The following is a 25,593-nucleotide window of genomic DNA, read 5'->3' on the forward strand; positions in this document are numbered from 1 at the left end:
AATACTAGGAAGAGTGCTAGCATCAAGAGTGATACCACTTGTTGTGCACAAGGGGGGTTACCACACATATACACATGTCTCTACATTGGTGAGATATTGTCCGCTTTGGGCCCAAACCCTCACGGTTTTGCTTTTGGACATCACCCAAAAGGCCTCTCAACCCACTAGTGGAAAAAAGGCTTTTAAAATCGGTTATTTTTCACTTTTAAAATCGGTTCCGTAACCAATTTTAAAAGAGCCGATTTTAAAAATTAGACTTTTAAAATGGGTTATTTAACCGATTTTAAAAGTTAACTTTTAAGATCGGTTGTCTTATAACCGATTTTAAAAGTTCTGGCCGAGAAAAAAAAATAAACTGGAACGGGCCGTTCCAGATTGTTAAAAGAGAATTTTTGAAGAACGAAGTCAGAACGACCCATTCTCCTTTTGTACGGCCCGTTCTGCTTGGAGAACGGGCCGTTCTCCTTTCAGAACGGGTCGTTCTCCAAGCAGAACGCCCCGTACTGAAAGGAGAACGGGTCGTTCTCCATGCAGAACAGGTCATTCTCCATGCAGAACGGGCCGTTCTCCTTTCAGAACGGGTCGTTCCAGCTTCGAAATTTAGCAAAAATGAACCTGAAAACAGAAACAAGAGAAGCGCATGAGAAAACGAAAAGAGACATAAGAAGAGGAAAACGAAAACGAAAACAACAACGAAATTTACCTCTTTAGAAAATGAGAGCGTTTGAGAGAGTAGAAAAACGAATAGAGGGAAAGATTAAAGAGAATTCATTGGAGGGAAATATAAAAGGTTTCTGACGATACTTTTAAAATCGGTTATTTAAGAACCGATTTTGTATACTACATACAAAATCAGTTCTGAAATAACCGATCTTAAAAGTACTTTTAAGATCGGTTATTTTATAACCGATCTTAAAAGTTATGGCTAATACAACTTTTAAGATCGGTTCTTTTGTAATCGATCTTAAAAGTTGTGTCAGACATACCTTTTAAGATCGGTCATAAAATAACCGATCTTAAAAGTACTTTTAAGATCGGTTAAATTTGAACCGATCTTAAAAATGTTCATTTTATTTACAAAATTGTCACCGCGTCATTTTTAAGATCGGTTACCTTATAATCGATCTTAAAAGTCTAATTTTAAATCTAATTTTTGCACTAGTGACCAATAAAAACAACTGTGTGTATATAAACTCATGTCCATTTTCTTGTTTGAATGATGTGAGACTTTGTTTGCATCCCAACAATTCATGATCGAATTTATGTCTTGATCAGGTCGGCACATAATTATATATGAAAATTAAATGTCATGCAAGGAAATGACGTGCAAAAATAAACATTTCAGATGAAATTAACTTTTTTGAAATAGATAAGTATTCCATTGGAGTTGGAACTTGGAACACATTGTTCCTTTGATGTATAGCTTATATATGTTTTTTCCCTCAAATAATATAAGGTAAGATCATCGATTAAAATGTTACATATTTCATGTATAATATATAATTGGATTAGAAAGTCATTAAAGGAAAGTAACTAGGTTGTCCCAAGAGAAGGCACATGATCATGATAGCTTTAACTTTAGAAACACCTATATTTGACTTCGGTGTAGCTAGTTGAAGGACTTGAATAACGTATTTCTAAATATGAGTTTAACTTTAACCGTTAAATAATGTGAAAAAAAAAAACTTAATTTGACGAAGTTTATTAAAAACTTTCAATGATTGCGCAGACAACGTTTGAGTGTTAAAATTAAAAGGGAGATATTAAGCAACTTAATTTGAATTAATCTTTTCTATCTTTTAGGTATGAAAAATTATGTGTATGATTAAAAATCAGATCAAGTGGGAGGTTAAACCCTGTCTTTAATTAAGGAACATATGTATCAAGTTATTTGAATTAATGGATTTTTATTTTTTATTTTATTTTATATTTGAGGAATCTTTTTGTTATTAATATTATTTACTTATTCAGTTTAAGAGGCAATCCGATTATCCATTAATGTTTACAACTCAAAAGAGTAAAAGCAACATATTGAGGTTATTTATAGATCAAAATTATGGTCATTACAATCGTAGCTATTGCAGTTGTTGTGATATAAAATGTGACTATTATATATTAAATTATTATGACTTACACCAAATATATATATAAAAAGTTCTATAATAATAAGACTTGATCAAATTCTTGTTTGATCCAGATTGTTACGGTCGTAAATAGCACCAAAATAATATTGGAGTCGTAGCTGTTGTAGATGAAAATTTAGACTTGTAATTGTCATTTTAATTTTTATGACCAACACAACAATAATATATGAATTTGACTATAAATTTCACTAAATTTAAAATACACTTATCAACCTAGGGATTTTTTTTATTGAATTAAACGATTATCTTGTCCTTAGCTAGATGCTTCAGAGGTGAAGTTATTTTCAATCAAGTGAATGTTATTTGTTATAATGATCTACAAACATAAAAATTAAGTCATATAGAACTTATATTTTTATTATTTAAAAATAATAAACTAAAATCCAAGCGATATGTTTGCATAAAAGTAATTAGAAAATTAAATAATTAGCAACCGAAATTAAAAAAAGTGAATATTAGTAAATTAATAATATTAATAAATTCAAAGGCTAAGTTTTGCGTACATTCAACGGGGAACATCTGATCTAATATCGCTTAGGGTAGGTTTGTTTTGTTCGTATATTTTCATCATGTAATTTAATTAAAACAGACAAAACAAGCATGAAATAGAAAGGCAACATTGTAGCCATAAATGAAAAACTTCTCAATTAAAACCTAGTATATTCCATCCACTTCATGAAAAGCACTTATATTGGGTATTACAATAGACTTTGGATATGAAAGAAAGACATAAATGATAAAAGTCAATATATGTCTGAAAAAAGTTATCTCTCCCTCTTTCAGTTCCGGTTTATTTCCAACTAACTGTACATAACTCTATTAAGGGAAATACTATTATATTCATGTATCATGGAATTTATATATACTTAAATAATTGTACATAATTATAACGGTACATAAATTACCGTTAACTCAAATTGCTACATAAAAAAATATATTTTTTCTTTCTTTTTTTTGGAAAATAAAAATTTAACACATGCATTAAATGCCTTTTTCTTAATAAATAATGATAACATGACATCCTCGTACACTTCACAGATGATTTAATTCAACCAATGAAATATTTCTACATTCTTAGAGAAAATATGGAGTTAACGAACATAACGAAAATAGATGCAAACTTTTCCATCAACCAGATTCAAGAAATATAGATATCATTTATCAATTTCCTATACCACACTTATTTCGAAGTGGTATACTTAGCCAAAACATTTAGCCATTAAATTGTCCATCAACAAAGTTACATTCCACCTCTTTGACCTTTCAAGGTCTTTAAGTGAAAATATTATGTATAATTATTATAAATATCAAATAAATATAAATAATAAGAAACAAGACAATCATTAAAATTTTCTTTAATTTTCAATAATAATTCATCATATTATACTTTCTAAATCTCTAATTGATCACACAGGCTCTTCATTTAACCAAACATATCTCTAATTGATTAAGTTAAATAGAGGTCCCTCACGCTATTAGCAAACAAGTATGAAGGGCTTTTTACCCTTTTAATCCCCATCCGACCGAGAATGTCATATTTCAAGATCACTCACGAATTGCTTATCGAGATAACTCCTTAAGATTTAATCAAAGCCACGATTCTCGCATAGGTTTGAGTACAATTACAATGCAGACAATAGATCTATTATAGGGATAAGATCCATACGTTTTTTTAGGGGATTGAGATTGAAGGAAAAAGATCCATATCCTTAATATGACACTTATATATATAGAAAAAGGATGTTATGTGTAGGCAAGTTACACTCAATTGGATATTCTAGGACAAGATGACGACTAGATTTTCTTAGAGCTTGCACCACTAAGGGTTCTCTGGCTACTATCCCTATATTGGAACACATATGATGTCATCCATGACATTTAAGCTTAAAAAATTTCCTTTGAGGGCATAAAACCATTTTACACCAAGACGAAAGTTTACTTAATCCAAATCACTAATTAAAATCATGCTAGATATGTAAATATAAATTAGAATTGTTGTAACGACCCGCCTTAGGCCGTCACATCAACAACTAATATGACAACTAAAATAAAATAATATATAATAAAGAAAATAGAGCAAAGGCCAGTTACACTAGAGTGTAAATATAAAATGACGTGTAAATTGTTTTCATCATATAAAACATAATTTTTAAAAAGGGTCATCATCAGTAGGGTTATACAATCATCCAAAAAGATAATGAATGTACAACATCATGAAAACATCAAAAGGGACACCCTAGGTGCTGGTCAAGCTCTAAATCTAGTCACTTCTCAAAGCAGCTACCAAAAGACTCCTTGTCATCCCAAAGCCTCACACCTGATCTGCTCCCCCACAGAGTGAGATCATCATAGTCCACATCATGGAAATATAAGGATTAGCACGTATAAAACCAACCATAATACAATAAAATGAAATATCATTAAACTAGATATTCATCAACAATATGTATCCATACCAAGGGAATGACAACATTATAACAAGTCATTTCCATGCCAAATATAAACCAATCCAAAATCCAATATATACACATTCATGTCAATGCATACATATTCTATGATAATAAAGAATCCAAAACCAATGTATACAATCCATACCAAATGCATACATATTTCACATCCAAACCAAAGTCACACCACTCTATAATCCCATGAAGTAGCCAACACATCCAAACCAAATGTTGACCTCAACACATCCAAACCAAGTGTTGAATTCGTGAACATGTCACCTGCCCATGTCCCACACCAAACCTCTCATGGAAAATATACAATTGGGTTACGTCGTCACGTAACCCTGGTGATCGCGGCCACTTCATCCATCGGTATGACTCGGCCTTGCCCCCATACTAGTAACAAATAAAATACTTAGAGAAGTACTTTAGAATCCACCTAACATCTGAAGTGGTTTATTATATAATCTTTGAAAAAGTTCCATATTGGAATCCTCACCATGGGACTCCCAAATTCCATATTTTCCCAAAGATTATATCCTGATCTCACCAAGAGATCTCCCAATCCATACCATAACCTTACTCCTCTAAGTCCTATTAGCTTTCCAAACCAAAAACACATAGCATATTCCATAATTACATACAAACTTTTCCATAACCATGCCAAATTACTCAATATAACAACATAAATAATTAAACACCCAAAACAACTATCAATTTAACCAAATCACTCTTTATGAAATGACAATCTTCACATAAAACAACATATCAAGAGTTATACTACTCCTATCATGCTCATCTTTATCTCATATGAAATATAAGAAGATTTCCTACAACTCTTATGAAGACATCAAGTCCTAATTCCATCATCTACGTTGTTAAAATTCTAAAAACTGCAACAACTATAACCAATGCTGGCAGCTTGACCCCTGTTCACTAAAACAGTCATATCTGGCGTTCTAGACCTCCTTTTTGGGTGATTCCAACGCCATTGGAAAGCTAACATCCAAGGCTACAAATTTCATGAAGACTTCAAGACTAACATACTCACGCCCGGCGCACTAAAATCCCGCCCGGCTCAAAACTCAAACAGAGACCTACAGAGGTCATTGCGCCCAACGCAATTATGCTGCACCCGACACAATTATGCTGCACCCGGCGCAATATCAGTAACCAAAACACAAGGACCACGTCTGATATTGCGCTCGGTGCGACTAACCTCGCGCCTGGCGTGATTTGGCAATGATGGTCTCTGATGAATTCACGCCTAGCGCCAAGAACTGCGCCCGGCGCATTTACAACCAGAAACCCTCGAAAACCTTGAAAATTCGTTCCAATCATGAATCCAATCCAAATTACATGAGTTCGAACCATTATAAAGCATAAACAATATCCAAAAACAAAATTTTAAGCAATAAAATCAAGTGTTAACCATTAATCCATGGAAATCATGAAGAAACCACAACCAAAATCCTTTCCCCTCAATCCATCCTTAATCAGGCATAAATCATGGAATTAATATGATATTTCAAACTCATACATACTAGATTAAGTCTTATAAGTACTATCCTTACCTTAGAAACCTTAGAAATGAAAGATTTGGACAAAACCCTCAAATCCCAACTCAAACTTTAATCTCCCTTTTCAAGGCTTTAGAGGCCAAATCTCTTAAAACTCCAGTTGTGAAGATTGATTTTGGCTTGATAAGCTTCCCAAATGTGTCCTCAGCTTCCCTCCGGACCAGAGCCCCTCTCTCTACTTTCTCTCTCTAGAACTGTCCCTGTCTGACAAATGAGACCCTCCGGTCCTAAGTCCCTATATATAGTCATTTTCTAAAATTTTCAAATTTCACCCTTAGCAACTATTTACCTCAAATATTCTATTCCTTGAATTATTTCAACTCCCTAAGCTCTAAAACAACCTCAAATTCACTCAGAAAGACCGGATTTATCTTATGTTCATATCCTTCAATCTCCTACCCATCATATTCCTTTTCATGCAATACGCACAACTCACCACCATATGAAATGCAACATGTATTAACACACAAACAAACATCACTTTCAGATACATATGCTTGGAATAATGAGTTGCATGTCATAATACTTCACTTAACTAAGATGCGAAGGAAGGTGATCAGTCTTCTTCCCTCTTAGTACCAATTCAGTATAATGGTGTACAATGCATCATTCACCAAATTCATGCACACACATGCCGATATAAACCTCTCAAAACATTAACCTCTCATTTCATACTATAAAATCACTACCATGCTTAAACAACTAATCAAAATCACATCAGCATACAACATGCATAGAGGTAAGTACATTTCAAATTCACATCTCCATAATCCAATCCAAATCCATATAAACAACATATACATACATGCATACATACATACATAAATATATAGAGTATATCTATCAAATAGCTCGGTATTTCCATGACGTTACAATTGTGACACCCTCTAACCCGCATATTATATAACACACAAATCATTAAAACTAAATAGAAAGGTCCTTCATAAATAAATTTTAGCATGTTCAATATAAAAGGTATCACGTTTTCAACAAAACAAAATCAACTAAAATCCCAATGAAATCTATTACAAAAAAAATTAATAATTATCTCAAAACATGACAAAAAAAGATAATCCCAATTGCAAGTACTAGGCCTCACCAACAACATCTTCAACTTCATGATATAAATCACCTACAAGAACATACAAAAGAGAAAAACATAACAAGGAAAGTGAGAAACATCTCACTCTAACTCATGATGTAAGATGCAGCCGGACAACCAAATACAAATAAGACATATACATATATACACAACATAGACAAATTGATAACAATAACTCTTTATGACATAATAATTAAATATCACATAATAATAAAATACATTATGTAATAGACATGGACTACATGTTATCATACATGTGACATTAATAAAAACATTACATATCACACTTATGCATTACCGTTAGCAATCCATGTAAAATAGCATTAGAGTACATGTCAGGTCACATCCTTTATGCACTCTCACTAAGAGGACATATTACTAAGGTCTGATTGAGATAACTGAGTCGCATAAGATACATCTCAATCTATTAACACAAAGGACAAGATTGAGACTTTCAAACCAAACTATCACCCAGAATTGATCTCCAAACTTTTACACAAGGAGATCTTCCCTAACGGTATATTTTATATCATAAACTACATCTCAAATGTCTACTTTCTAACTCAACAACCAAAGCTTAATTTTATTAATCACATGCAAATAAATCAGATAAATATCAAAGTATATTTATATTAGAGTTTTCATAATAAGACACAACTCATACTCAAATTCTCTTCTCCCAATTTAATAGGTAAAACATATATTAAAGCCTAATTCTACATTGGAAAATTAGGCTTTGTAAACATAACCTTAAATTCTAAACTTATAAACAAGTTTATTTTGATTTTTTTTATATTATTTTTAGTAAATACTTTAGAAGAAGTTTATCTAAAATAAGATTATCTCAATGACTTGTTAACAAGATAGATGAGAAAGAGAGCAAGTCTGTTGTCTCATTTTGTATACCGAGAATGAAAACGTCGTAAATCTTAGAGCGTGTTTGGATATACGTTGAAAACGTGAAAAACCACGTTCAACGTGGAAGCTATTAACGTTGAACGTGGTTTTCCACGTTTTCAACGTATATCCAAACACGCTATTAATCCCTCATTCTCATCTCCTCTGTTCACAAAAAAATCATAATGTTTGACTTGAACCTACACTAATTCCTTTTCCTTTTAGACGAATCCTGGGCTCATAACTTATAATGCAGAATTGAAAGTGTGAAAGAGAAAAGCAGACAGAGAAGTAACAGAAATAAAAGGGATAAAAGTGTGATTGTTTTATTTAAAAAAGTTTAGAAAGGTGGTAGAGAGAAAAGACGAGACAGGTACCCTTAAACAGTAATGCGGGCACCCTTCAAATTTTGGGATCCGTTGGGGCAGTTGAAGGAGTGATGAATTCCGGAGTGGGGGACAGACTCTGGTAAAAGAGATACAATGAATTCGGCGGGGTTCTGGAAAGAGATGGAGCGGGTGACAGACCCTGGTAAAAGATTTGCAGCCCAGTTGCCGGCGTGGTTGAAGAAGTTATGAATTCCGTGGGTGCGGTTGGCACAGCGAATGAGTCCATCCTTGAAAACTTGTGAGCCTGATCCACCGTTGTTAAAGGAATCTCGAATTCCCAAACTCTCGATCTCTGCCCTGGTGAAATCTTGTAAGCCGTTTTCGAGGTTGTTAAAGGAATCTCCAATTCTCAAACTGTAGATCGTTGCCCTGGTGAAATCTTGTAAGCCGTTTTTGAGGTTGTTAAAGCAGTATAGGATTTGGGAGAAGTGGTCCCTGATCCATGCATCCGTGAAAACTTGTGAGTTTTCTTCGTTGTTGTTGTTTATAAAGGAGCCTATTCTTCGGGAGAAACCGAGAACACGTAAGCCACTGGTATTAGCAGAGGAACGTTGTTGCCCAAAACCATTGCTCTCACTTGCCATGTTGCTCAAGTCTCTCGCTTCAAATTTACTGTTCAAATGAAGGAGTTATGAATTCCGTGGGTGCGGTTGGCACAGCGAATGAGTGAATCCTTGAAAACTTGTGAGCCTGATCCACGGTTGTTAAAGGAATCTCGAATTCCCAAAGTGTTGATGGTTGCATTGGTGAAATCTTGTGAGCCGTTTAGGAGGTTGTTAAAGGAGTCTAGGATTTGGGAGAAGTGGTTGCTCTCACTTGCCATCTGTTTAATAGCCTTTTCCGCTCAACTCTCTGTATACTACTGGCTTCAACTTCAAAGCTGTCACCATGGCAACTTCAACTTGTTACCCAAAATGACCATTCTGTCCATTCATTTGCCTTCACACGTGCCACACATCACGCTAGCTACTGCCATTTTTTTCATGTCTCCCCTCTGCATTTTTTTTAATTTATTTACCCAGACTTAGTTAATTTTTTTTATTAACAATAAAGTAACTTTTATCTAGCAAAATAAATTTATTATTATGTTTTATATTATTTTAAAAGATGATACAATTATACATATATTTTTTTTTTACTTTTTTATGTCTAAATCACATCTAAATACTCCTCTTCCTTTAATCTAAGCGTGTGGTTCAGCGGTAAGGATTGATCCACGCTTAAGCAAGGTCAGGGGTTTGAATTCTGCCTTGTGTATGCAGCCGCGTTAAATCTTGGGGTCAACTATCCCACCCTTTAAGGTGATACTCCAGGAACGAGATAAGAGTGAATACTCCAGAGACGAGATAGGAGTGAATACTCCAGGGACGAAAAAAAAAAAAAACTCCTCTTCCTTTGTTTCAAAATTGTCAACTAAATAACAATAAAAAAAATATATCAGGTTTAATTTTTATAATAATAATAATAATAATAATAATAATAATAAAATATTTGAAAAAATCATCATATAATTATTTTTTAAAGATTGGGTTTATAATAATAAGAAAACATTTTTTTTATAAAAATGGACACGTTCCAACAGAGGTAAAAAAAGAAGAAGAAAAAACTCATTTTCAAATAAAAAACATATTTTGTGCGAAAATATATTGATTAAATTAAATAATAAGAATTTTTTAAGAATAAGTCTAAACTTTATTAAGTGTTATGTTTTTAGATTAATAAATGCTTATGTTTGAGTTTTTTTCATTATTAATATTATATTGTATAATTTTTTAAAATAAATAAATAAATACAAGTACTATTCAATTGGTCTAATCTTAAATATTATTATTTTATAATAAAAAATAATATTATTTTCTTTTGATAACAATATTAATTATTAATTAAAATTTTAAAATTGATCTTTTAAAGTCTTTAAAGATAATTTTGAAAATACAGTAATTAATAATTTAAAAACTTTGAATAAATACTTTTCTTAATAAGTACAAAGAGACTTCAATATATCTCTTGTCATGGAAAAGTTTTCATAAATATTTAGATTTTAAATTCATTGTAAATTCTTCATCCAGTCAAAGTATTTCACTTTAAAGAGTTTAAAATTCTTTAAACAAATAAGTTACTTCATTTAATTTACTCATTCAAACACACTTAAGTGTTGACTATGAGCCAAAGGTGAAGGATAATAATCTACTAACATTAGGAATGGTTTTGCCATTTTATGGACATTAGGCAAAATAATAATTAGATGTCTTAATATTAGTGTAAAATAAAATATATTTAACAAAAAATATACATGTAAGTTTATTAAAACAATTATATATATTATTATACTAAACACATAATATAGTTTTAGAAGGGACAAGTATAGTTATAGTTATAGTATAATATGTCTTCAAAATTTCTTTTAAAGACATATAACCATTTTACACCAAGACGTCTACCCAATCCAAATCACTAATTAAAATCATGTTAGATATGTAAATATAAATTAGGATTGTGACACCCTTTACTTCGCATATCATAACATACAAATCATTAAAACTAAACAGAAAGGTCTTTCATAAATAAAATCCAACAAGTTCAACATAAAAAGTATCACATTTTCAACAAAACAAAAACAACTGAAAATCCAATGGAGTCTATTACATGAAAACCAATAATCATTTTAAAGCATGACAAGCTGCAAGTACTAGGACTCATCGACAACATCCTCAACCTCATGATGTAAATCACCTGCAAAAATATATAATAGAGAAAAATATAACAAGGAGAGTGAGAAACATCTCACTTTGACTTATGATGTAAGATGTAGCTGGACAACCAAATACAAATAAGACATATACATATATACAATATAGACAGATTGGTAACAATAACTCATTTCACCCTTTTATGACAATAATTTAAATACCACATAACAATAAAATGCATTATGCAATGGACACAGACGACATGTTATCGTGCATGTGACGCTAGTAAAAATATTACATATTACACTTATACATTATCGTCAACAATACACATAGAATAACCTAAGAGTATATGTTGAGTCATACCTTTTGTGCACCCTTATCAAGAAGACATATTACCAGTATTTGGTTGAGATAATTGAGTCGCATGAGATACATCTCATGAACGCAAGAGCGAGATTATCTTATAAACAAGTTTATTTTGATTTTTTTATTTATTATTTTTTAATAAATAGAAGAAGTTCATCTAGACATGTCTTAAGATTATCTCAATGACTTGTTAACAAGATAGATGAGAAAGAGAGCAAGTTTGTTGTCTCCGTTTGTATACCGAGAATGAAAAAGTCTTAAATCTGAATCCCTCGTTCTCATCTCCTCAGTTCACAAAAAAATCATAATGTTTGACTTGAACCTACACTAATTCCTTTTCCTTTTAGAGGAATCCTGGGATCATAACTTATAGTGCAGAATTGAAAGTGTGAAACAGAAAAGCAGAGAAGTAATAAAAATAAAAGGGATAAAAGTGTGATTGTTTTATTTAAAAAAGTTATGAAAGGTGATAGAGAGAAAAGACGAGACAGGTACCCTTAAACAATAATGCTGGCACCCTTGAAATTTTGGGATCCGGTGGGGCAGTTGAAGGAGTGACGAATTCCGGGGCGGCCGGTGAGTAGGGTGGAAAGCTTTGGTAAAAGATTTGAAACCCAGTTGCCGGTGTCGTTGCAGAATTTAAGAATTCCGGAGGTGCAGTGGACACAGCGAATGTGTGCATCCATGTAATCTTGTAAGCCTGATCCACCGTTGTTAAAGGAATCTCTAGTTCCCAAACTGTCAATCGTTGTCCTGGTGAAATTTTGTGAACCGTTTTGGTGGTTGTTAAAGGAGTCTAGGATTTTGCAGGGGGGGAGATGACCGTCTTCAGCGGCAGAGTGTTGTTGCGGAAAATCATTTCTCTCACTTGACGCGCTGATCCTTGCATCCCTGAAAACTTGTGGGCCTGGTCCATGGTTGTTAAAGGACTTTCCAATTCCCAAACTCTCGGTCCTTGTCTTGGTGAAATCTTGTGAGCCTGATCCACGGTTGTTAAAGGACTCTCCAATTCCCAAACTCTTGGTCGTTGACTTGGTGAAATTTTGTGAGCCGTTTTGGAGGTTGTTAAAGGACTCTAGGATTTTGTAGGGGGGGAGATGAGGGTCTTCAGCGGCAGAGTGTTGTTGCGCAAAACGATTTCTCTTACTTGACGCGCTGATCCTTGCATCCGTGAAATCTTGTGAGTCTTTTTTCTTCTTGTTGTTTTTAAAGGAGCCTACACGTTGGGAGAAACCAAAAACAGGGGGATCAGTGGCAGTATCATTAGAACGTTGCCCATTGCTCTTGCTTCTTTCCATCTTGCTTAACTCATTTTTCCTCTCACTTTTCTCTATCACTCTATCCTACTCGCTTCAAAGCAGTCACCACTCACCAGGCAACTTGTTGCCCAAAATCACAATTTCCACCTTTCAGAGGCCAAACACTTTCAAATTCAATGACTTTGAGCAAATACTTTTTCACTGTAAAGACACTTCCACATATCATGAACAAGTTTTTATCACCATTAAATATCATAATAATCTGCCATCGTTAGGAATGCTCTTCCAATTTTCTAATGTTAAACTATTGATTAAAGTACAACAAGAATTTCTTTTGTGATTCTCCAAGCCCCTTATGTATTTATTGAAGTTATTTTTTTTGGTAGAGTATATATTTAATTATAAACACGCGTAAATATATTTATATAAAGATAATATTTTTTTACAAAAAAACATTTATATAAATTAAAATGATATAAAGCATATGGTAATATAAAATTATTTTGAAGATATATTAGTATAAAAAAATTAATATTGTTTTACTTATCTATATACATCATTGAAGATAAAATAATTGAGAAATGAATTAAAAAAAATTAATGTTATAATGTCATGGGTTGGTGTGGGTGTATATAAGTCTTAATCCAATCGGAGGTGTGATTCCACTTTATTCCTTTTCCACAAAAGGACCCAAGGATCTTTTCAAAGACATCTGTTTCATTTTCTTAGACTATTGACTCAAGTAAATATATATGTATTCTGGTATTACTATTTTGCACTCAAATACTCTACCTTCTCTTCACGGTAGCTAGTGCTATTTTTTGAGTGCCCTTTTTGAATCGGTTATTTTTTCGTTATTGAGAGGTATAACAAATATTTTGCTATTTTTCAACATCTTATCGACCTTTTATTCCTCTTCATGATGTGAGGAACCTAACACAAGTTAGCTCTTCGATTGCTCAAGTTACTCCAAATCTTGGTTCCATTACTAAAGAGAGAGTTGTTGCCAAATATCATGGAAATGATTATTACATCCACCTCAAGCAAAATTGATTTATATATATATATATATATATATATATATATGTCAAACATTAAATAGCTTCAAATTTTTCCATCAATTAGATTCAAGAAATATAGATATCATTCATCAATTTCGTGTACCACACTTATTTCGAAGTGGTATACTTAATCAAAACATTTAACTATTAGATTGTCCATCAACAAAACTACATTCCACCTCTTTGGCCTTTTAAGATCTTTAAGTGAAATTATTATGTATAATCATTATAAATATCAAATAAATATAAATAATAAGAAACAAGACAATCACCAAAATTATCCTTAATCTTTTCCCCTCTGTGGGATTATCATTGCTCCCTCTAGTCATGCTGCTTTGCTTTTCGCTTTCTGTAACAAGCTGCGACTGGAAATGGAGAACAAAGAATCATAAATTAAATTTAAAAAGTTTAAAAATTCTTTTAAATAGATTAAAAATTTCATTTAAAATGATTAATTTTAGTTAGATTAATTCGAATCTTTGGATCTATCACTATTCGAATTTAACTATTTAAATAAAATAAAGATTAAAATAATTATTATTTAAATTCAAAAATTAGTCCATCTTTAACTTTTATTATTAATTAGTTAAAAATGTAATTTGTAATTTTCTTTTATATCATGTATTTAAAAAAATTTATTATAATATTTAAACTATTTGAAACATGAATAATTTTATTCATTTTAATTTCAAACAAACTAAAAAATATTTGAATGGTTGGATATATAAAAAAATATATAAAATTTTGAAAAAATAAATAATAAATTAGATAAAAAAATTTATTTGAATCAATTATATAATTTAAAATTTAAACATCTTTACTTATAAAAAATCATGTAATAAAATCAAAATCTTTTTAGATCTAAACCTACCTAAATTAATAAGTAATTTGGTGGAGTTCAAATTAAAATAAAACAAAGTATTAATTATATGAATTTGGGTTATATATTAACCCGAAATCGACGGTGGCAGAAGCTTCATGAGGCAAAGTGGTGTTTTACTTGCTTTATTTATCGACAACATAGATTCGGGTACAATTATAAATGCATACAATAGACTTATTATAGGGATAAGATCTATGCATTTTTTAAGGGATTGAGATTGAAGGAAAAAAATTTATATCATTAATATGACACTCATATATATAGAAAAAGGTTTTATGTCTAGGCAGATTACACTCATTTGAATCTTTTAGATTAGGACGACGACTAAGTTCTCTTAGATTTTGTAGCACTAAGGATTCTTTGACTGTTATCCCTTTACTGAGTCGCACAAGATCCATCTCATGAACACAAGGGCGAGACTATCTTATAAACAAGTTTATTTTGATTTTTTATTATTTTTTGTAATAAATAGAAGAAGTTCATCTAGACATGTCTTAAGATTATCTGAATGACTTGTTAACAAGATAGATGAGAAAGAAAGCAAGTTTGTTGTCTCAGTTTGTATACCGAGAATGAAAACGTCTTAAATCTGAATCCCTCATTCTCATCTTCTCAGTTTGTAACGTAGTTAGTAGACTGGAACGGGGCATTCCTAGATTGTAACGGGTCGTTTCAAACTACTAAAATAAGGGTGATTGTGAGTTAAATTCAACTCCAGAACGGGCCGTTCCAAAGTGGTCATTGTGAGTTAAATTCAATTCCAGAACGGGCCGTTCCGATTTTAGAACGGGTCGTTCTAGACGTGCCAGAATGGGCTGTTCTGCATGTGAATTTTACACATGATGAAGGAGCCCAGAACGGGCCGTTCCGATTTTGAAACGGGTCATTCTGGCCACTTCAGATTTCTATAAATAGAGGTTGTGCAGTTGAGGAGAAGGAGAGGTTTTTAGAGAGAAGTTTTAGAGAGAAGTTTTAGAGAGAAGGACTCTGGACTAGGAAGCTTGCTTTGGGTGGATTGAAGTCCCGGGTTGAGCTTCGAAAAGGAAATTCCACTTCTTCTCAGTTCTTGGCTATTCTGAGCCAATCTTCAGGTAAGGGAAGTTAGATTGTATGTTGTTTGGTTGTATGTGAGTTTAGGAACTCATATGGAGTTGTATAATTACATTGAGATGTATGATGAGTAGAAAGTGAAATGAAGAGATGCATGTTGAGTATAGTGAAGTTGTTTACGAGTTGTGTGTTGACCTATGATATTGTTGAAGCATATTGAAATTAAGTTGATAAAGTTGCTATATGTTATGTTGGACATGTATATATTGTAAAGTGCATGATGATAATATTGTGAGGTGTGAGAAACATGATGTGAAGTATGTAGATATGTGTAATTTATATAGATGTTATTAGTAGACTATGTTGTTAAGTTGTTAGAGAAGAGTTGTATATTGCTATAATGTTGTATGTTGTGCCATGTGTTGAAAAGATATTATTTTATGATGATTGAGTTGATTGTGTTGTTTAAAGTTGAAATGAGATGTTGTGTTGTTAAAATGTGTTGTTAAACAACGTTGATGAGTTGTTGTGCTGATATACCATGTTGTTTAAGTTGTAAGTTGATTAAGTTGTGTTGATAAGTTGTTGATCACTAGGAGTAGAGGAGATGTTTTCGAAGTTGCTTATCCCATTGTGCGGATTGTGATAGTTGTGGTTCTCTGATAGCCCAATTTGGTGAAAACCCTCCTTGGGAAGGTGTCCCTTGGAGTGGACGTTGTGTTATTTTCCTCTAGGACTTAGTTGATCCCGTGTGTGGGTAAGGTCGAGGCACACGTGTATAAAGCGACCACAGTATAAGGGTCAGGCCGAGCTATACCAATTACAAGCGGTCAAATGTTTATTGTTGTAAAGTTGTTGTAATGCCTATAATTGTAAAGATGTAAAGTTGAAAAGTTAGGGACATATGGTGAAGATATATGTCCTATGTTGAGATACATAGTACTAAGGTGATAAGTTGAAAGTTATTTTAAAGTTGGATCCCTTAGTACTGTGTGGGCGACATGGAAGTAGTCGATCCATGTCATGGTTGAATGACCAATTTTAGCAAGGTATCTAGTTAGAGATGTAGTCTTTGACTAGGTACTGGAGGGTGCATGGTACTTGGAGGACAGTGGGTGGGCTAACTCTATGTGTGGATTGGTGATGCTAGTCAAGGCCGTGGTAGGCTCATACCCAAACCCCTTTGTCCTGACAGTAGTACGGGACGTCCGAGTCTAAGTGGCACACCTGAGAAATCGCCTATTGTTGTCTATACCTGGTTCTCTTCAGAGTTCCTAATGATGTTCTATACCTGACCTAGTTGAGATAGGTCAAACACTGGATTCGGTAGGGTTTATGCCACCTAGACTGCTCAACCTCAATTGTTGGAGATCTCCGAGTTAAAATGCGTGACGATGCATAAGTTGTTGATGAGTTGATTTGTTGTTGATAAAAGTTGTATCTTTGTTGTTATGTTGTTAGGCAGTGATTGTGTTGTATGTTGATCCTGTTGAGGATGATGATAGTGTTGTTATGTTGTAAGTTGCTTAATTGTATACAAGTTGATGATGATGCTAGTGTCGCTAGATTACCTATGTTGTAAGTTGTTTTAAACATGTGTTGTTGAGAGGTGTGTAACACATGTGTTGGTTGTTGTTATGATGAATATGATAACTATTCCGATGGTTGTACGGTAGTTGCGTTGAGGTGTTGATACAATGTTGATATGTGGAATCAAGTTGAAATGATGTTAAGATGTATAATATATGTGTTGTTTCGTAGTGTGACGGCCACAGCGGGTTGTTACACTTTTATGATATCAGAGCAGTTCGAGTCTAGTGGACACTCTGTGGGGGTGGTCCCTTTAGGCTTTCATTATGTTGAACTCTGTGTTGTGTTGAATGTTGTGCTGATTTGTGTTGAGTAGTTGAGATGTATTATGTTGAATGAGTTGTTCATTTTGTAGAAGATGCTTAGAGCAAATGAGCAGATAGCACATGCCATGGAGATGATGGTTATGGCTATGCAACAGCAAAATGCCTACTTTGCTAGGATGGATACTGAGAGAGTTGCAGTTAGTGTAGCAAGACCAGTTGGGTCACAGGAGAGTCGGGACTTGGCTAAGTTCAGGAAATGTAGTCCTCCTCAGTTCAGAGGTGATGCAAATCCGGAGGTGACTGACCATTGGATCTGTGAGATGGAGAAGATGTTTACAGTGCTTGGATGTTCTCAGGAAAGGAAGTTGGCTTATGCCATTTATATGCTAGTTGGGGAAGTTGAGTATTGGTGGAGGGGCACTCATGAGATGTTGGTTGCTAGAGGAGTGGTGGTTGATTGGGAATGCTTCAAGAGGGTGTTTCTCGAGAAGTATTTCCTTGAGAGTGTGAGACATGCCAAGGAAGAGGAGTTTATGAAGTTGCATCAAGGGAGCTTGACAGTCTCAGATTATGCGATGAGGTTCGAGCATTAAACTCATTTTTATTCACAGGCTATCTCTGAAGTCTGAAGTGTAGAATGTTTGCTGAAGGTTTGAAACATGAGTTGAAGAGAGTGGTGGTGCCTATGGCCATCACTGAGTTTCTAGCCCTAGTAGAGAAGGCAAATGGTGTAGAGCGGCAAGAGAGCATCGGCAAGCCGGCGAAGATTGTTGGTGGGCCAGCTAGGTCCAAGAGTGGTGGTGGTTCTCAGAGGAAACCTTATGATAGGCCCCAATCACAGCAAGGGGGTCCTGTCACAAGGAAACCTATTGACACAGCTAGGAGTGCAGGTTAGAGTGGAGCTGCTACTCTCAGATGTTACAGATGTGATGGATCTCACTTCATTTGTGATTGCCCTCATACCGAGAGCAAGTGCTTTAGGTGTGGCCAGATGGGTCACATGTCGACTAGTTGTCCTGTAGGTGCCAGACAGACCAGGAGTGCCCCGAGGGGTGATAGATCTACTGCAGCTAGGAGGGTGTTTACCTTGATCGGGGCCAAAGCTTCCACTTTATCTGATCTAGTGAAGGGGAAGGGTAAAGTTACTGGTAAGGATGTGATGATGTTATTTGACTCAGGGCCTCCCATTCATGTATCTTATATACATGTGCTGAAAAGTTGGGTTTGCCTATACGTAATTTAGGGTTGAGATTGCTTGTGTCTGCACACGCTTTTGTTTCTATTATTGCCTCTAAGATGTGTGTTGGTTGTCCCTTAGAGATGTGTGATAGGAAGTATAAGGTGAACTTGATCTGTTTGCCTTAGGGATGGCAACGGGTCGGGTACGGGTTTCATGATACCCGTCCCCGTCCCCGCGAGTTAAACTCATCCCCGTCCCCGTACCCGTACCCGTCGGGTATGTGATTTTCATCCCCATTCCTGTCCCCATCGGGTATCGGGTATACTCGTACCCGTACCCGTACCCGTACCCATCAATTTTTTTTTTTTTTTTATAAAAAAATATGATATTTTTAAATTATTTTTTTATTATATTATAATTATAATTAAGTTATTTCTCTATCTCATTTTATAATAAATAATCACACATAAAAAAAATATTAAAATTCCTTAATAAAATTAAATTGAAAGTGGATATTAAATTAAAAATGTAAACGGGAACGGGTACGGGTACGGGTACGAGGCGGGTAAGTACATACCCGTACTCGTACCCGTACCTGATTTAAAGTATCGGGTTTTACCCGTACCCGTACCCGTACCCGGTCAAACCGGGTATTTCCCGTCAAAGTCGGGACGGGTTCGGGTATTACCCGCGGGTACGGGTATATTTGTCATCCCTAGTTTGTCTTTAGTGGATATTGACATAATCCTAGGGATGGATTGGTTATTTGCCAATCACATTCTTATAGATTGTGACAATAGGGAATTGGTTTTTCCCTTAGGGGGAGGATGAATTGTTGATTTCAGCCAGCCAAGCTGAAGTGATATTAAGAGATGAAACAGAGTGTTGTATTATGCTTGTTGTTATGAGTGTGGAAACTGAGAAAGTGATCAATAGGTAGGAGTTGTGAGGGAATTCCCAAAGGTGTTTTTGGATGAGGTGTCTAGGTTACCTCCTACTAGGGAGATTGAGATTAGCATTGATCTGGTCCTTGGTGTAGGGCCAGTGTTGGTTGCTCCCTATAGGGTGGCCCCAACAGAGTTGGTTGAATTGAAATCTCAGGTGGAAGAGTTGAAGAGAAAGATTAACTACTTCTCCTATGTTGATGTTGCCTAATCCTAGTGAGTCATTTGAAGTGTGTTGTGATGTTTCTCACCAAAGGTTGGGGTGTGTTGATGTAGAATAGGAGAGTAGTTGCATATGCTTTAAGGAAATTGAAGAATTATGAGAGAAATTACCCTACTCATGACTTAGAGTTGGCAACAATTATTTTTGCCTTAAAGGTATGGATGCACTATTTTCATAGTGCAGGATTTAATGTCTTTGGTGATTATAAGAGTCTGAAGTACTTGCTTGATCAGAAAGAGTTGAACATGAGACAGAGACAGTGGATGAAATATTTTAAAAGACTATGAATTTCAGTTGATATATCACCATAGGAAGGCTAATGTAGTGGCAGACGCTTTGAGTAGGAAGTCCATCCACATGTCTAGTTTGATGGTGAAGGAGTTGGAGTTGGTTGAGAAATTCAGAGATTTGAATCTGTATGTGGAGTTGGCTCAAGGCCACATTAGTTGTGGCATGACTACCATTGCTAGTGAGTTCTTGTAGCAAGTTGGTATGAAGTAGTTGTAAGATTTGAAAGTTGTGAAGGTTCTTAATTTGTTGGATATAGAGAAAGAAGTTGGCTTTGAGATGGGTGAAGATGGGATTTGAGGTTTAAGGGAAGAATTTGCCTACCTCACGATTTTGAGTGTAGAGAGACATTGTTGAATATATGGCGGCCTATCTGACCTGTCAGAAGGCTAAGGTTGGGCACCAGAAGTCTGGTGGTTTAATTGTAGATGATGGAGATCCTGTAGTGGAAGTTGGATAGTATCACTATCGTGCATGGCAATCTAACCTACCCCCGTGGGTACCCACCCGAACCTGCCCCGATTTGGATGGGGAAAACCCGTGTTTATCGGGTTCGGGTTTGGGTTCGGGTTTTTCCCGATTGATAAAATCGCCCGGCCCCGCCCCGCTCCCGCCCCGCTTAATAATATAATTAAAAAACTATTTTTATATATATAAACGAAAATTATAAATATTTATATGTAAAAATTTATATTATTTTACTTTTCTTTTATTTATTTTTAAATTGTTCATATTTATTTAAAAGAAAAAAGAAGAAAAAAAATAGGAGCGGGGGCGGGGAAACCTGAACCCCGCCGGGGGTGAGGATGGGGACCCAGATTTTATCCCCGGCGGTTATCGGGGGAGGGGCGGGGGCAGGGAACTTAAAACCCGCCCCGTTGCCATGCCTAATCACTATGAATTTCATTAATGGATTGTCTAAGTCGACTAGGAATAGTGATGCTATTTGAGTTGTGGTTGACAGATTGACCAAGTATGGACATTTCTTGCCTGTCAATATCAAGTGATCCTTGGAGAAGTTTACACAGTTGTATGTGAAGGAAATAGTACGGTTGCACGAGATGCCTTCCAGTATTATTTCAAATAGGGATCCGAGGTTCACTTCTAGATTTTTGGCATAGTCTACACCAAGCCTTAGGCACGAGGTTGAGGTTGAGTTCTGCTTATCATCCACAGAAGGATGGTCAATCAGAACGTACAATTTAGTCCTTGGAGGATTTGTTAAGGGCTTGTGTGCTAGATCACTTGGAAAGTTGGGAGGAAGTCTTAATACTGGTAGAGTTCATGTATAACAATAGCTTTCATGCTAATATCGGGATGGCACCGTTTGAAGTCTTGTATTGTAAGAGGTGTAGGACTCCTCTGTGTTGGTACCAAGATAGTGAATCAGTGGTTGTGGGGTCAGAGTTAGTCCTATAGACTACTGAGAAAGTAAAGTTGATTCTAGAGAGTATGAAGACTGCCCATAGTAGACAGAAGTCATATGTTGATAAAAGGCGAAAGCCTTTGGAGTTTGCTGAGGAGGAACATATGTTTCACGTTTCACAGTTGAGGAAGTATGTCCATGATCTGAGTCATGTAGTTTAGATGGGTGAGATTCAGGTCAAAGAGAACCTGACTTATGAGAAGAGACCGGTAGCTGTGATTGATTACAAGTTGAAGGAGTTGAGGGGCAAGTCCACTGGATTGGTGAAGGTTCTTTGGGATGCAGCTACTGGTAAGGCTACTTGGGAAAATTGAACAGCAGTGTAGAGAGCAGTATCCTTCATTATTTCCAAGTAAGTTTATTTTTGGGGACGAAAATTCCTATTTGTTGGGGGGTATTGTAACGTAGTTAGTAGACTAGAACGGGGCGTTCCCAGATTGGAACGGGCCGTTCCAGACTACTAAATTGGACTGTGAATCTTGGACGGGAACGGGTCGTTCCAAAGTGGTCATTGTGAGTTAAATTCAACTCCAGAACGGGCCATTTTCGATTTTGAAGCCGGCCGTTCTGGCCACTTCAGATTTCTATAAATAAAGTTTGTGCAGTTGAGGAGAAGGAGAGGTTTTTAGAGAGAAGTTTTAGAGAGAAGGACTCTGGACTAGGAAGCTTGCTTTGGGTGAATTGAAGTCCCGGGTTGAGCTTCGGAAAGAAAGTTCCACTTCTCCTCAGTTCTTGGCTATTCTGAGCCAATCTTCAGGTAAGGGAAGCTAAATTGTATGTTGTTTGGATGTATGATGAGTATAAAGTGAAATGAAGAGATGCTTGTTGAGTATAGTGAAGTTGTTTACGAGTTGTGTGTTGATCTATGATATTATTGAAGCATGTTGAAATTAAGTTGATAAAGTTGCTATATGTTATGTGTGGACATGTATATGTTGTGAAGTACATGATGATAATATTGTGAGTTGTGAGAAGCATGATGTGAAGTATGTAGATATGTGTGATTTATATAGATGTTATTAGTAGACTATGTTGTTAAATTGTTAAAGAAGAGTTGTATATTGGTATAAAGTTGTATGTTGTGCCATGTGTTGAAAAGATATTATTTTATGATGATTGAGTTGATTGGGCTGTTTAAAGTTGAAATGAGATGTTGTGTTGTTAAAATGTGTTGTTAAACAACGTTGATGAGTTGTTGTGCTGATATACCATGTTGTTTAAGTTGTAAGTTGATTAAGCTATGATGATAAGTTTTTGATCACTAGGACTAGAGGAGATGTTTTCGAAGTTGCTTATCCCATTGTGCGGATTGAGATAGTTGTGGTGCTTTGAGAGCCCAATTTGTTGAAAAACCCTCCTTGGGACGTTGTCCCTTGGAGTGGACGTTGTGTTGTTCTCCTCTAGGACTTAGTTGATCCCGTGTGTGGGCAAGGTCGAGGCACACGTGTATAAAGCGATCACAGTATAGGGGTCAGGCCGAGCTATACCGATTACAAGCGGGCAGATGTTTATTGTTGTAAAGTTGTTATGATGCCTATAGTTATAAAGATGTAAAGTTGAAAAGTTGGAGACATATGGTGAAAATATATGTCCTATGTTGAGATACATAGTACTAAGGTGATAAGTTGAAAGTTGTTTTAAAGTTAGATCCCTTAGTACTGTGTGGGCGGCATGGAAGTAGTCGATCCATGTTATGGTTGAATGACCAATTTGAGTAAGGTATCTAGTTAGAGATGTAGTCTTTGACTAGGTACTGGAGGGTGCGTGGTACTTGGAGAACAGTAGGTGGGCTAACTCCATATGTGGATTGGTGATGCTAGCCAAGGCTGTGGTAGGCTCATACCCAACCATTTTGTCCTGACAGTAGTACTGGACCTCCGAGTCTAAGTGGCACAGTTGAGCAATCGCTTATTGTTGTCTATACCTGGTTCTCTTCAGAGTTCCTAAAGATGTTCTATACTTGACCTGGTTGAGATAGGTCAAACGCTGGATTCAATAGGTTTATGCCACCTAAACTACTCAACCTCAGTTGGAGATTTCCAAGTTGAAATGCGTGACGACACCTAAGTTGTTGATGAGTTGATTTGTTGTTGATAAAAGTTGTATCTATGTTGTTATGTTGTTAAGTTGTGATTGTATTGTATGTTGATCCTGTTGAGGATGATGATAGTGCTGTTATGTTGTAAGTTGCTTAATTGTAAGTCGCTAGATTACTTGTGTTGTAAGTTGTTTTAAACATGTGTTGTTGAGAGGTGTGTAACACATATGTTGGTTGTTGTTATGATGAATATGATAACTATTCAAATGATTATACAGTAGTTGCGTTGAGGTGTTGATACAACGTTGATATGTGGAATCAAGTTGAAATGATGTTAAAATGTATAATATATGTGTTTTTTCGTAGTGTGACGGTCACGGCGGGTCGTTACACTTCTCCCCCTTATTCTCCCCCTCTCATATCTTAATTTATCTCTTTGTTGCTCATTATTTCTTATTTTTTCAATTTTAATAATATTATTAAAATTTGTTTTGCTTCTATATTTAATGTATTTGTTAACATTTTTTTATTTTAATTTTTTTACTTGAATGAAATGAAATAATATATTTTTATTTTTCTTAATTATAATGTAGCATTTTTCTTCTTTTTGTTTTTTTGTTGAATTTTGCATTTAAATAATTTTAATAAGTTTTCAAATTTAAAAAATAATTTAACATCATATTTATGATAAAATTTGAGTAAATAAATATATCTAATTAGTTTATTTTAATAAATAATATTTTTTTAATGAGCAACTAAACATATTTTAGTTATTCATAGGAATCATGATTCTTATGTATGAAAAAACTTTTTCCCTATCAAACGTCCCCTAAAAGTTATTTTTTAGGATTCCTTTTTAAGTGAAAATAAATAAATAAATAATTTAAATATATTTTTAATCCTTATAAAATGTGAACATATTTTAATTTTGGTCCATTTAATTTTTTTTTATATTTTTATATCTCTAAAATTTAAAATTATTATTTTAATCGTTACTATTATGTGACCTTATGTGATATCCACAAATGTTTATGACATTTTATTTGCATGTGACTGTCCTAAATTTTTGTATAAATCCTTCAAGTAATTGTTATACATATATCTTAAAATGTTCACTGAGAAGCAAAAATAGTAATTTTTAAATTTTAAAAGAATGAAAATTAGAGAAAATTATTTTAAAAAAATTAAAATTTGTTTATTTTATGAGAAAAAAAAATAATGTTTACAAATTTTATAAAAATAAAGATTTTTTTCTACACAAGATCAAAATAGAAAAAAATCGTTCATTTTATAGATTAAAAATAAATTTAAATTTAAATAAAATCATGCATTTCTTTTTTGGTGTTTATGGAATGAAAAAATATAACGAACATAACGAGTCCGACTATTTGAGATTCCTGGTTCGCCCGGTTTTCTTATTCCCTTTTTTTTTCCCCCTTTTCTTACGAGGATTCCTTTTCCATTTTAAGAAAGTATTATACATTAAATTTAAATGCATGCAAATAAAAAGGGGGCTAAACCTGACGAGTGTAAAGAGCCATATATATCGATCGAGACACAGTGGTCATTTTTATTTCTCAAATCAGCGCAACAATAATATATGAATTTCATTTTAATTTTCATCAAATTTAAAATAAATTTACTTTTTCTACACCAAAAATACATTTATTAAACTAGGGGATTTAATTATTTTATTCAAATGGTTATCTCGTCCTTATTAATTTTAGATAGATGCTTCAGAGGAGAACTAATTTTCTAATTAAGTGA

The 25,593-nt window shown here is 34.3% G+C and overlaps 2 protein-coding genes across 3 annotated transcripts; both read right to left on the bottom strand.

Moving 5' to 3' along the window:
- Window positions 1–4,244: 4,244 nt before the first annotated feature.
- Window positions 4,245–9,621, bottom strand: LOC109813199 (uncharacterized). Of its 2 annotated transcripts, XM_083068926.1 has the most exons (3): window positions 8,548–9,621; window positions 7,271–7,303; window positions 4,245–4,466 (listed from the first exon to the last, which is right to left on the bottom strand). In XM_083068926.1, exon 1 carries the CDS (start codon window positions 9,141–9,143, stop codon window positions 8,550–8,552), a length of 594 nt encoding a protein of 197 aa, XP_082925052.1. In that variant the 5' UTR covers window positions 9,144–9,621; the 3' UTR covers window positions 4,245–4,466; window positions 7,271–7,303; window positions 8,548–8,549. The 2 variants fall into 2 exon arrangements, with proteins under 2 accessions (XP_082925052.1, XP_020232932.1); XM_020377343.3 differs by lacking the exon at window positions 7,271–7,303 and having other exon boundaries at window positions 8,548–9,616.
- Window positions 9,622–11,094: 1,473 nt separating this feature from the next.
- Window positions 11,095–13,175, bottom strand: LOC109813198 (uncharacterized). The gene is made up of 2 exons (XM_020377340.3): window positions 12,114–13,175; window positions 11,095–11,292 (listed from the first exon to the last, which is right to left on the bottom strand). Exon 1 carries the CDS (start codon window positions 12,914–12,916, stop codon window positions 12,116–12,118), a length of 801 nt encoding a protein of 266 aa, XP_020232929.1. The 5' UTR covers window positions 12,917–13,175; the 3' UTR covers window positions 11,095–11,292; window positions 12,114–12,115.
- Window positions 13,176–25,593: the final 12,418 nt, after the last annotated feature.

This window comes from Cajanus cajan, chromosome 2 (assembly GCF_000230855.2).
Source record: "Cajanus cajan strain Asha chromosome 2, NIPB_CcT2T_4, whole genome shotgun sequence".
Taxonomy (NCBI): Eukaryota; Viridiplantae; Streptophyta; class Magnoliopsida; order Fabales; family Fabaceae; genus Cajanus; species Cajanus cajan.